Consider the following 13833-nt stretch of genomic DNA (forward strand, 5'->3'; position numbering starts at 1 on the left):
AAGAAATGGAGATGGAGGCACTCTAGGAATGTAATGGGGAGTGATGACAAGGTGCTAGGACCCACTGGTTTACGTATGGCCTTCCTTCAAGAATGACATGGGGAAGGTGTTTAAGGAATTCAATGAAACAAGAAATATTGTGAGTTGAAATACCTTTGTTGACTTGATAGAAACGAAAAATGAATAGCTGAGGTCTTGGCTAATAGATTAAGAGAAGTGCCGGTATTGTTCCAAAATGCCTTTGTGGAGGGTCACTAAATTCTTAATGCAACATTGCAACCCTTATAGCTAATGAAATAGCGGATAGTAAATTAAAATATGGAAGTAACATTGTGATGTGTAAACTACACATAGAGAAAGCATTCAATTACATCTCATGGAAATTTCTCACTTATGTCATGTAAAAGTTGAACTTTGGATCTAGGTGGAGAAAATGAATTTGATGGTATATTTCAATGGTCATCTTTTTCATTATCACTAATGGCGTACCTTCTGATTCCTTCCATTTCCTGCAGAGTAAGGCAAGGGAATCCTCTTTCCCCATTCCTCTTTATCTTGGTTATTGAAGTTCCCAGCAGTTAGCAAAATGCTAGCCAAAGCAGATAGTGGCACCATTCAATTGCTAGAAATTCGCAAGCAAGTATAGATATATCTTAATTTCTTTTTGCAGACGACACCATCATTTTTTGCAGTGAATAATTGAATGAAATTGTGAATCTAAGATGCATTTTGTTGCACTTTGAAGCAATCTTAGGCTTGAAGGTGAATTTGGGGAAGAGTGAACTCATATAGACCAGGGAGGCGGTGGAAGGGGAACTCTTAGCTAATTATGGAGTGAAGTTAGCAAAACTCCCTTATCCTTCTTAACCTTCCCTTAGCAGATTTAGCTTTTGTAACTCTTCACCTGAATATAGCAAATATAGACACAAAAAACTCTAAACATCATACAATAAGAGGAAAAGGTTTTTGCAAAAGGCAATGTTTACTAGGTGCAATAATGTGAAGGCATGGACCAAAATAAAGACATTAAATTGGTGAGTATTGCCCCTTTCAACAAAATTGCCTTTTCCAACTATCAAGCTTCCTCAAACCCCTCCATAACCCCTTCCCAAACTGCCTTGCATGTGAAAGAAGCCCCAAGAGACAATCTGACACGATGTAATTAGGAGTTTCCCTACCTTATACCCAAAGTTTCCTCCTAACATCTCCAAGCTCCTAACATTCCCACTATGAAGACCTCACTTTCTTTGACATCAATCCTGAGCCCCAACAAACGTTAAAACCATAGAAATCACACCTAAGGTCCTAAAGTACCAAATTGCTCCTCAACCCCACTAAAAGTAAAGGTGTCATCTGCAAAAAAGAAGACAGACACCTCCATGCTAGAATTACTTGATAGACCAACTCCAAATACAAAAATAAAAACCCCATCTATTGCATTTTTTAAATAAGTAATAGAGCACCTCCATAACCAAAATGTTTGACATTGACAGCAACACCTTTCTTGGGGATCAACAAAATAAATGTCGTGGAGGCTCTTCTCGACTACCTTGATCAAACAGCAGCTAATTGGTGTAAAGTTTTCCCAGATCCTGGAGCATGAGCCTAGATGCAGGCGAATGGATTGTCTGTCACCAAGTTCTATGAGAGAAATTGGAACCTTTCACTTGATGGGGTTTCATTTGTTTCATGTGCCTTGGATGTGCAGAGATGTGATTAAATTTGATTCATGTTCAAACTACTTGACCCCATGAGAAGATCTCAGCAGGGTTTCTCCGTATTTTTATCAACAGGCCCAATGACTTTATCCCCTTGGCAAGAATTCAAAGCTGACACTACTTTCTCACTGGGCAAAGGCCTCTCAAGCCAAGACCTTACCTCACGATGATATTATTGAGATCAAAATTGTCCAACAAAGGTTGTCTCTCAACTGATTCTTTTTACAGAATTTCATAAAGTCCACAAACTCCTCTTCATAGTAATGCATGCCTTCAGTGGTAATGCTTTTGGTACAGTTTGTCCTTCGATGTGCCCCCCCGCCCCCCCAAAACCCCAAAAAAAAAAAGCCAACCACAAAGGTCTAAAACTTCTACCTCCAAGGAAGTTTTTGATTAAGAGGCTGGTCTTGTAATCTTTTTCTCCCACCAATTTCTGTCTCCTTCCTCATCAAGATTTTATTTTATCATGCAGTTGCCCCAACCTGACCTTCACTCTTCCCAAACATATTTTATTCCATCCCTTCAGTTTTCCTGTTAGAATCTTTAGTTTCTTTACCAAACAGCCATAGGGGGGACATTCCACTGAAAAAGAACCCCAGCAGTTTTTGGCCATATCCACAAAGCTTCCCAAACACCACCTTCTTTAATGCTTTGTACCATGAATGTGATAAATATGTCCTATGAAAATTTAGTTATTGTGCACCTAGGAACACTTTTTCGGCATTAACTTCTTGTTTCTTCTTAAAAAAAAATGAAACCTAAATGAATAGAAAAAAAATAAGAAAACTTTCAACAGCAATGAATATCCAAGCTAAACAATAGAAGAGATAAAACACATGCAAAATAAAAGTAACCTCTATATCAACTTATTAACATACACAAACTCCAAAAAGATTCTTTAATCATCTCTTTCAAGTGACAGGAAAGATTTACCATGATCATGCAGTTGACCATCTATGACAACACGCTCCCATGGCTTCTCCACTATCTTGATTATCGCAGCAGTAACCTATGGGAAAAAGAAACAAATCAATAAACAAACAGGACAAGATCAAATCTTCCCTAATACTACACAACTTTTACATCCAAGCTCATTGTTTTAGGACCAGTCTGCCCCCTACCCGCCAATGTTAAGTGTTCACCATGTTTCTCTTGCTACGTGGTTAACTTTTGGGTATAAATAATACACTTCATATCTTCATTGCAGTATGATCGTCCTATTTTGGGATGTCTCTTTACAATGTCATAGAATTTTTTTAGTGTCTACAAATATCCAATATGGTACACCAACCCTCCTATTTTGCATTTAATCACGTTGGCATAATTCCAAAAAAGCCTAGACACTGGTACATTTTGAATTAAATTATATTTATTGATTTTGTCTTTTGGATAAAAATCACAAGTTCCCTTCTACGTTCAACTAAGGCTATTCAAAATCTATATTAGCAAATTTTATACAATTAACCTTCCTGCAAATCTGGCTTGGCAGCATTATTGCAAAGATGCATATGGAATTATTTTTGCAGACTAGGCATCATTATAAACATTAAAGGTTTTGACCCAATTTAATAAACCCCCAATTCGAAAACCATGCACATAAACCCTTGGTCATTAGCAGCCATGCAAACTATCTCCCAGTTCCAGCGAATGCGATACAGAAAGGGGTTTGGATTTGTCATTGCAACGAACAACTGATCTTGCAGCTTTTAATGACAGAAAATAGGCTATGGAGAAGATTTTTTGTCAACATCTTGCCTAATTTGGACAACAGATTTAATTGCACAATTTTAGTACAAGTCTTGAACTGCATCAATTAAAAGTATAGGACAAACTAGGTTTTACATTTTTATTTAAAAGTATAGGGATAAACTTATGATTTCACTCTTACTTCCAAGGGAATGAATGCCCCTATTTTATTGGAGTGATAAGCAAAAAAATATAATCATCTGTCCAAAAAAAACTTTCATAAAAGAATCTTAATAATTGGACAAAAGATGGGAATATTATTGGAGTGATAAGCAAAAAATATAATCATCTGTCCAAAAAAAACTTTCATAAAAGAATCTTAATAATTGGACAAAAGATGGGAATATTATAGAAAAATTACAAAAATCACTTGGTATCTCTACCACTGGGGAATATTCATTCACAAAAATCTCTCACAATTAAAGAGAGAAAATGGGACAAAATTCTCCCTCCTCCCTCATCCCTGTGAAAAACATTGGCTTTTAACCATCTGATGTAGATCTAGTTTTGTCTAAAGTTGTTAAAAAATATGAAGAGCAGAACTTTTTCCTGTTTATAGAGTAAGGGGTGGAAAAGAGGAATCAAACAAATGGCTGGGTTTTTAGTCTTTTTGCCTAATCACTAAACACACAAAAAGACACCTTACATTAGCTGATATCTATAAATGGTAACAGCAGTCCTTCAAAATAATATTTAAATTTGCCTCAAAGTAGTATCGGGATTGCCGTACAAATTTAAATTGTTAAATATTTAAGGAAAAAATCTAAATCAAATAAATTCCAATTAAACACCAATTACTCTTTAAAAAAAAAATCCCGAACGTAATTTATTAATGCCTTTTGAACTATCACTTTGATAATTGTAAATGCATAAAATTACTTTTTGCCCTAGATTGGGATTTTGGCCAACATCAAACTTGTACCTGCACAACTATAAATTTAATTATTAATTATCTTATGTTTGCACACTTGCAGGAGGAAATAGGCAACACACGCCTGAATTGGCGACAGAGACACATGATGGAACCTCTACTAATCTCAGTCCTAGGATGTTCTAAAGAATCTTGGCTTGGTGTTCTGAACTCGTTAAGGGAGTCTTGAACCCTGGCTTTTCCATAGGCAACTCAAGCATCTACGTGTGTCATTTTTTAAATGGGTTTAATTTTCTCTCACTCTAACCATCTATCACAACTCTAATGATCCAATAATTTATCACCTTCTCATTGATTGAGACATGATGTGGCATTATCTTATTGGAGGATAACATCTCACATCTTTTTATCTTTCTCTATCCCCTATAAACACCCCAAATCATTCTCTCTCTCTCTCTCTTGGAACCTTCAGCCCTCAGAACATCTTCACCTGCCACCATTCATGCTTTGAGCTTTTTGGGAATTGTCTAGTTCTCCTCTAGGCCCTTTCTAGAACATTCATTGCTCGTGGTGCGACACAAACTCTCATCCTCTCTCAAGAAACCCCTCCACAATAACATGTAACAAATAATATAGTATTACACCATGAAATTATTTTTAAAAGACAATACATAAGCAATATGTGTAAAATGAAATGAACAATTACATAATAAATAGATGTTTGGAACCCATGCAATGCAGTTGCATGCATGACACTTTAAATATACTTAGGACAACCACAAGAGCCTTATGCCTTGAGGCTTAAACATTTGTTAATCACTTGCATTAATAGGCTTGGAATGCTCCAAAACTAACAAATGACACCTTTCTAGATATTATTATATTAAAAACTTATAACTGCAGACTGATTGCCTATTATTCAAACAGCTTACAAAGCAGCACATTATGGTTTCACCATGAAAAACAAATATAGGCACTTTTTTGATCAACTAATATTTAAATGCTACATGTGTGTTCTCCTATTTCCTTTAAAATTTTCTACACTTTTATAAACTTCATGTTTTTGTAAAAATCTCCTCTTTTCCAAAGGCCAAAACTTACAATCAAATTCAAATTCAATAAGACCCAGGAAACGAATAGATCACATTAACTCATTCTACAAGTACCCTGACTGTCTTCTAACTTAGCAATCCAAGATCAAATGTGAATTCTAAGCTCATGTGTGGAGTGGAATGAGCTGGGTTGTATTACTGCCCTGGACTTGGACCTAATATTGGATAGCATAATTCTTGTAGAAATCAATTCCCGAGAGGGCCAAAGTCTTTCTGGAGTTCAGATCCCAATCAAGTTATTGTTGTGAAGGCCCTTGCTGCTGTCCAACTTAATCGGGGGGTCCAACATACAAGTGGAAAGGGCGTCAAACAGGTACTTCCCAAGCCAGAAAATATCACAGCTGGATGGGAGTGTAATTGAGATTTGTGCAACGGAGGGTTTCATAAAGGATGGATACAGCAAGTCCAGCTTCAGGCAACGTGTGCAGGTGGGGAAGAAGATTTGTGGCTCGTCTTCCTCTTCGGCAAGACAGAAAAGTGTGAATGTGCATCAAGAGAATTTGTCCAACGGGCTGAGTGTAGGGAAGTGATATTTTGTATACGAGATTTTCAGTGGCATGTCTATGGTGGATGGGGGCCGTGCAAGGGTTCTGGGGAAGCAGGAAGTGCAGATGGATTTTAATTTGGTTGTTGATCAGGCGGGAGTTCGAGATAGTGAAGGAATAATGCAAAGGTGGGTATGTGTGGCACAAAAATAAACCTAAGGGAAGGTCAGTAACTAAATTTTTGAAAGAAATAGTGAAGTTCTTATATTGAGGAGCTTTTGAATGATCGAAGATAAATTCAATAAAGCAGGTTAGTAAGGGAAACCGTATTAAGGATAAGAAGAAATGGGGTTATCTGTTCAATGATGAGAGTGTGTCAAATAGTGATTTTGATTGTGTTGGAGGGTTACCTTGATTTGGGAATAAATCAGAATCTTATGATTTATAGGGTGATGTTTCTATGTGCCTCCATCTCCACTTTTGTCATGGGCTAGACACTTCACACTGAGTGATGGGCCATGCAGCAGTAGTTATGCCACATGAGATTAACTAGTTAGCTGAAAGTAAACCATGAGCTCATTGCACAAACAGGTTCACAAACATCAAATATGAAGTACGTGGGTCAGTAGTAAGCAAACAAGTAGTAAACACGACAGTCGTGTGGTTTAAAGAAATGCAATTATTCTATTACACCTCTGTAGGCAACGTTTGTTTAGCAAGAGAGGCAAGTAGCTAAATACATTTACTATTGCTAGTGAGTTATACAAATATTTATGAATACTCACCCTTTCATAAAGATCTTTCTATGCTAATCTCACTCTGGCATGAGGAAACATCAATAAGACCAAGGAGTTATATTCTCCTTTTTCTTAAGGCATTAATAAGCCCTACACTAGTTTTAATGGTATGATTATCCACCTGATGTGGACAAGACAAGTGGTCACACACAAGCATAAGAGCCTGTGACACCACTACATAGTTTAGAGGGTGTTTCCAATGTTAAGGATCATAAAATAGGCAAGGAAAGAGAGAAGATTGAGCACAGGGAGGCTGGTATTTTGCCCACACCTCGGACTCATGTGGATGAACATAACAGGAAGGATACAATACAAAGTCTCGACAATCATTGGACAAGCTGGTTATTTGACTCTACGAGCAAAGAAGTCTATTTGGATGGCAATAAAAGTAAGGCTAAGAAAGGGCAATGAGAATGAGTTTAGGACTTGTTCTAATTAGTTTTGGTTTTTTTTTTTTTTAACTTTTGAAGGCATTGGTTTTTATTTCCTTTCTCTTTTAATATATATTCTATTTTTAACTTAAAAGAAACACAGCCTAAGTTTACACGCTTATTAGTTATCACATTATTTAGCTTTGCAGGGCTTACTGTCTCTAAATAAAACATTGAACCATAGGTTGCAGCTAGCTTGAATCATATTATGAAATCAATAGGAATCACAAAGTCGACACATTTCAAAATGCAATAGTAAGGATTTCTACCTTAGTTACTTGGACTTGGGTCTGAGTATTTGGTGCTAATGTACATCTAGGAGTTAAATATGTCTGATCACTATATGTAGGACAGATAACATGGCCAAAGAATATTTATGTCAATAAAAATTAGGAAAAATGTTATGTGTGACTCCCTAGTTTAAAATAGGCCAAGTAGTGCACTAGTGAGGAGGAGCAAACTAATTATTATTAATGATACCAAAAGAGGAAGGGGTAAACTTAAAATAACTAAGAATGAGGTAGTGAGAAAGGATCTAACAGCCCATAAGTGAGTAGAAGAAAATGCCCTTGATTAAGTCGATTGGCAGAAAAGGATTCATATAACCAAATCCACTTAGTGGGACTTAAGACTTGTCATTGTTGTTGTTGAAGGGGTGTTCTAGAGTTGTTTAAACTTCAGGTAATCTAAATAACAAAGTTGCAGGGTTGTAACATCACAGCAAAACCATTCAGCTTCAACCTCAACAAAGAGAGGGCTCCACTTTTGGATGCCTGATTTTCTGTGCTGCTTTTATTTCTCCATTGATCAAACATAACAACTTGGTGTGTATGAAAATGTAGCCACATTAAAACCATGATCTCCTCCTATTCCTGACTTCCTGTGTCATGTTGAAACAGGAATTTCTAGTCTCTATACTCTAGAGCAAAGAAAGGAGCTGACGTACCAGAATTGAGAGTTCATGAAAAAAGGCATCCCTGGGCCACAAGGCTCCCCGCTATGTGAGGGTAGGGAGAGGGCTGTCATAGTGTACACAGCTTTACCACTGCTTTTATGCAAAGAGATTGTTTCCTTGGACTCAACCGGTAAAAGAGAAGCAACCTTACCATTGATCCAAGGCCTGCCCTCACAAAAACTGGCTGCTTTCTGTGCAGTTTTAATATTTCTAAGTGCTAGAAACCTCCTTAAGCACATAGAATGTTCTAATTGATGCCAAAATTTGGCTGCTTTCTACCCAGCAACTGAAAGAAACACATTCACACGACATTTTTACATCTGATTGAAGAAGCCAATACAAAAAACAGACCTTACGTTAAAAATTATGATCCAATTACATTTTTAAACCCGATTTTTGACAGTACATACCTGCTGATAAAATGATGTGAAGTGCTTTGCAAGTTCAATTGCAAACTCCTCCACTGAAAGTTGTTCTGAACATTCCTTCGCTTTGACATATACCTGTATTTCAGCCAAGTTTAACTGACATTAAAATCATCAAAAAAGAAGAAGAAAGAAAAAGAGGAGAAGACGGTAAATGTAACGAAAGAATGGAAGCAATCATAGAATCTACTTATCTCTATAGCAGAGTATGCTGCAGTGCATTAGCTTGGATACTAAGAACAATAAATCTAGATTAATTTAATATGTTTTAGAGATGTTCTCACGCAAAATTTGTTCTTTATCATTTCCATAAGTCTCAAAAAGACTCACAATTTAGTTAAGTTCCTCACAAAAACAACAACAACAACAAAGACTTAAGCTCAACTATGTAGGATCAGCTATACGAGTCATTAAATCATTTTCTACCATTCTACTCCATCAAGACATCAACCTTCATAAGTTGTAGGGCCATCAAATCTTTACTTGTAGCCTCAATCGAAGTTCTTCCAAGCCTAAGCCTCACCACCCCCCAAAAAGTAGGAGGGGGGAAAAAAACAGGCTCTAACCTCAATCAAATCACTGTTTCTAAACAAGGCACAATTTGGTCTACATAGCAAATTTGCATGTGTTTAAAACTATTCAATCCTCCAAACAAGCACACTCTAGGTAAACAGGTAGAATAAATGAACGGTCACAAAAGCCATGAGGAAACAAGCACAAAGGCCTCAACCAGGCATTGAAAGGACTTTGAACCCCGTCTCCACTTTGAGCCCACAAGCTGGTTACTGTGAATTCATTATCATATTTTGGGATTTGGGGCAAAAAACCAATTTGAACTAAGTCGAACCCTGTAGGTTAAGCATCAAGGACGACACATAAAATATATGTATGTGCATAAAATATATGTATGTATGTGTGTGTGTGTATATGTCAAAGCACTGTTTGGTCTAGACAAATACCCTGGCAATAAATGGTAGAAAAAAATTTCTGCTCAAAAAATTTTAAACCCATTTCGTGGCCAACCACAACCCCTCCCAAACTCCCAAATCCAGGACTTCAAACGCAGTGCTCGAAGAACCAAATAAACAACCCAACAGCAATGGGAAAAACAAAACAAGGAACTATTTAAACGAAAGAAAAAGAAAAACAGAGTTGAACTTAAGGAGTGGTCTTAAATTACAGTGTTCTTCATGGTATCGGTGGCGACGATGTCGGAATTGTCGTCGCGGGTGTAGGCGGCGACACAGTCGGAGAAGAGGCTGATGCCAACGCTCCATTCGACAAAGAAGTGGCGCCCATCTGGGTTCCTCCAAACCCGACCCACCCTAACCCTCTGCTTCCCGTGCCTCTGCTCAAACCTCAACCCATCCATTAACTGGTCAGCCATAGGACTATACTGGATACTGGGTATTGTATATTCTTCTTGGATTGGCAAATGGCAGTGATTGCAGTGATCTTGTAGAGATGCCAATAAATAGCGTCAGTGAGAGAGAGAGAGAGAGAGAGAGGAAATCAGGAATAGGAAGTACACAGACAATTGTTGTCTTAGCAGGTGGATAGATACGACATAAGGCTAATAGGAAGTTCGCATCAGAAACGTCTTGTCCCACCAGGTGGACGGATACGGCTGATAAAACTAAAGTGTCAGCTGTCCTTTTCTGATCTTGTGTCATCTCCATCTCCCAGAAACCCATTTCAATGATACAGAGTTGACGCCATCGGTGAGGGCTATTAAGCAAGAAGAAGGTCAAAACTCCAAATAAGAATAGGTCAAAAAAATTACCCCAACTAGACCTGCATATATATATATATATATATATATATATATAATTGAATTTTACTTCAAAAACCCTTTAGTCTTTCCTTCTAAAAGTTTTGTCCAAATCAAATGACATGATGAATTTTCTTTTAAATCTTTTTTTTTTCTTTTTTTTAAGGTGTCATGCAAAACGTACAATAATTAGCCTATACCATATAATTAATACAAAAAAATTTATTCAACATTTGTCTTTTCATTCCCCTGGGTGTTCAACATCTTGAAAGTACATTGTTGGCTGTCTTAGGTTATTTGTTGATATTCAATGATGCAGCATTTGTTTCAAAAATATAAAAATTTTATCAATAATATAATATATATATAATATACACTCATGTTTTTTTTTTTTTTTTATTACATAGAAACTCCTACCACCAAAACTACGGATCAACGTCCTTCACCCCAGCTCTCGCTGATCAGGGCAAAGTCCGTAATGTGGACACAGCTTCTGTATATCAGTTGGACATTCGGCCAATCCAACCCCCAGGGCACATCTCTATTACCATCTACGATCCCCGCTGGCTCACAGAAAACTCTCACCATCCACGGTCCCCACTGACTCACAAAGTAAACTCTCACCATCCATAGGTACCACTGATTTTGCGAGTGTATTTACCTAGAATTGAACCTTCGATATTCTTTTTTACTTACTGATGTCTTTTCATCGTGTCATACCCGTAGGGGCAACACTGTTGTTTCTTTTTTCATAAATAATGTTGCTAAAAATGTTAATATAAAAGATGTCATTTATAAGAGTAAAAAAAAGAGTTTTATATTAGTAGAATAGTTACATACATATCGTGTTTTTGATAACTAAAGTGAAATGTGATGATGTATTGATATGATAAATTTTAACATTTTAGTAAAAAAAAAATTTTATAAATTAATATAAGCATATGTAGCAAAATTTGTAATAAACTCAATCTCGCTCATATCTTTTATTTAATTTTTACAATTTTAGGTAAGATTAATGTTTAAAGAAAAAACTAAAACACTAAATTCTTTAATATGTTTAAAGTTAGAGTATGTAGATAGTTTGCACGACTTTTGAGATGAAGAAAAATGAAGAATTCTAAAAGTACGTGGATGCATTACTCGTATTTAATTCCATTCTTATCATATTTTATTTTGCAAAACAAACATGACATAAAGTAAAATTATTATTATAAACAAAGATGTAATTCAAATTGTTTAACGCAATATTTGGAACACAAAAATTGTTAAAAAAAAAAAAATATCAAAGAATTCATGTTTTCATATTTGGTTATCAGATAATAAGAAAAAAAAAATACCAAATCTATAAATGAAAATGTGATTTTACAAATCATTGACATTTAATTTTTCCTAATTTTTAGTCATACTAAAATAAATTTTCATTTTTATAGTATTCCATATAAACATGATAAGGATCGTTGCCATAATTGTTCCCACCTACTTTACAAAAGAGACTGGTGAGAAAATTTCAATAGTAATTTTACATAAAATTAAAATTTATATGTCGTGAGAAGAATATTTTTTATTTTTATTTTAAAAAATAATTATAACAAATTTTAATTTATTTTAAAATTTTTAGAAATTTATATTTAAAAAATAATTTACTTAAATATGTGCGGTAATTTTTTTATTTTATTTTTAAATTTTAAAATAATTATAAATTTAAAAAAAAAAAAAGACAACTTCTTTTCAATTGTACAAATTTTATATAAGACAATATTTAAGATCATGAATTTTAAGATTTGAATTTAGATTTGTGTGGAAGAACTTCTATGCATAATTCACACATAATAAAGTTTAAGATCCAAATTTCGTTGAAAATCTAGACAAATAATTAAAAGATATTTTCTAAATATTTTACATAAATTTTAAAAAATTTAAAATAAAAAAATATTTTTATAATTATTTTCACAAACAAATAATGTCTGAACAATTTATTATTACTCATTTACTTCATAAAAGTGTCATAAAAATATTTTAAAAATTGTTAATTTAAATATTTTTTCAAAAAACTAAAATAAAAAATATTTCACAAAAATAAACAAATTCTAAAAATAATATTTAGAAGGATGGATTTCAAGTCTTAATTTGGATAATACAAAAGAAGTTTAATATAATTTTATATTATATTTCTTTTCAAATTTTAAGATATAAAATTTATTCTTCTAAATATAAAATAAGATTATTTATTTTATGAATTTAACCTAAATTTTTTAAATTAAAAGTTTTGAATTATTATGATATCATCTTTACAAAAGCATGGAGCATGAAAAATCACTTTCTTTGATTACGTAGGAACACAACCATCGTCCAATGAACAAAACAAGTGGTGGGAGGTGAGCGCGTGCGTACCAAATTACCAATGGGCAAAATCCAATTCATGAGCTGGCATATGCGTGCGCGGGAAGGTAAGCCAAGTGGATTTGATTTGATGCTGTGGGCGGACATTATGTTGCATTGAACAATTTCGCTTTTTTTAAATGTAAGATAGTAATATAATTAGTAAATATTTTTAATAATCATAAATTTAAAAACGGTTTGAGTTCAAGTCTTAGATTATGATTTTTTGTTTTAGACAATATATTGGTATTTAAATAGAAAAGAATAGAGAGACGAATCAATTTTTCTAATGGATTAGTCGAGCATTCAAAGGGGCTCAAATCAGAGTTTTTTTCTTTTTTTAATTTTTTTATATTAAAATATTAAATAATAGTTCGGTGGTAATTTTTTTTCCTACTTTGATGTGTCCCGAAACTCGCTGGATGGTCCAGTGAGTTTTAAACGATAAGGATTGCCGCTGATTGACATGTGGCTAGGACCCACCGTGCCACGTCAGCAGTTGGGACCACCGTGCCACGTCGCCTAAGCCCCACCTTTGCCACATCAGCAAATGGCGTCAAGTAACAGCGTCAGTATATTCCGTTAAAGAGGAGAATATTTCATTAAGTTTAATAGAAAGTTGACCAATTTGACCAAAAGTTTGACTAAGTTTTTGAAATCATTTCAGATTCGTTTTTCGAACAAGTTAAACCATTTCTAAGGTTTTCAGCCGTTCTAGATCCAACTGTGTTGTCAGTTTGAGTTGATTCCATCTCTAGATAGGCAAATCAATACGTCAAACGAAAAGAACTCAAAGATCGAGATGTTTGACGGCACCAATTTCGGTTTCTGAAATATGCAAATTGAGGACTACTTATTTGGTAAGGAATTGCACTTATCATTGAAGATAAAGCCAAAATCTATGAAGGAGAATAAGTGGGAGTTGCTTGACCGAAAAGCTCTCAGATCTGTCAAGATGACGCTAACAAAGTTTGTTGCCTTCAATATCAAGCACATGATAACCACCAAGTCTCTTATGGGTGCGCTTTCCAACATGTATGAGCAACCATTAGCTGCCAATAAGGTACACTTAATGAAAAAGTTATTTACCATGAACGTGTTCGTAGATGAAAGTTTTAGTAGACATTTGAACAATTTCAACGA

General features: G+C 34.9%; 1 protein-coding gene across 1 annotated transcript in view; it reads right to left on the reverse strand.

Moving 5' to 3' along the window:
* The window catches only part of LOC131165276 (uricase-2), a 31509-nt gene extending 21183 nt beyond the window's left edge, over window positions 1-10326 (reverse strand). The window contains exons 1-3 of the mRNA XM_058122914.1: window positions 9721-10326; window positions 8526-8618; window positions 2652-2727 (exon numbers count right to left, since the gene is read on the reverse strand). Of these exons, the coding sequence (XP_057978897.1) occupies window positions 2652-2727; window positions 8526-8618; window positions 9721-9927 (376 nt within the window). The 5' untranslated portion in view covers window positions 9928-10326. The remainder of the gene's footprint in view (window positions 1-2651; window positions 2728-8525; window positions 8619-9720) is intronic.
* Between the last annotated feature and the right edge of the window lie 3507 nt (window positions 10327-13833).

The sequence above is a fragment of the Malania oleifera genome, chromosome 10 (genome assembly GCF_029873635.1).
Source record: "Malania oleifera isolate guangnan ecotype guangnan chromosome 10, ASM2987363v1, whole genome shotgun sequence".
Classification (NCBI taxonomy): Eukaryota; Viridiplantae; Streptophyta; class Magnoliopsida; order Santalales; family Ximeniaceae; genus Malania; species Malania oleifera.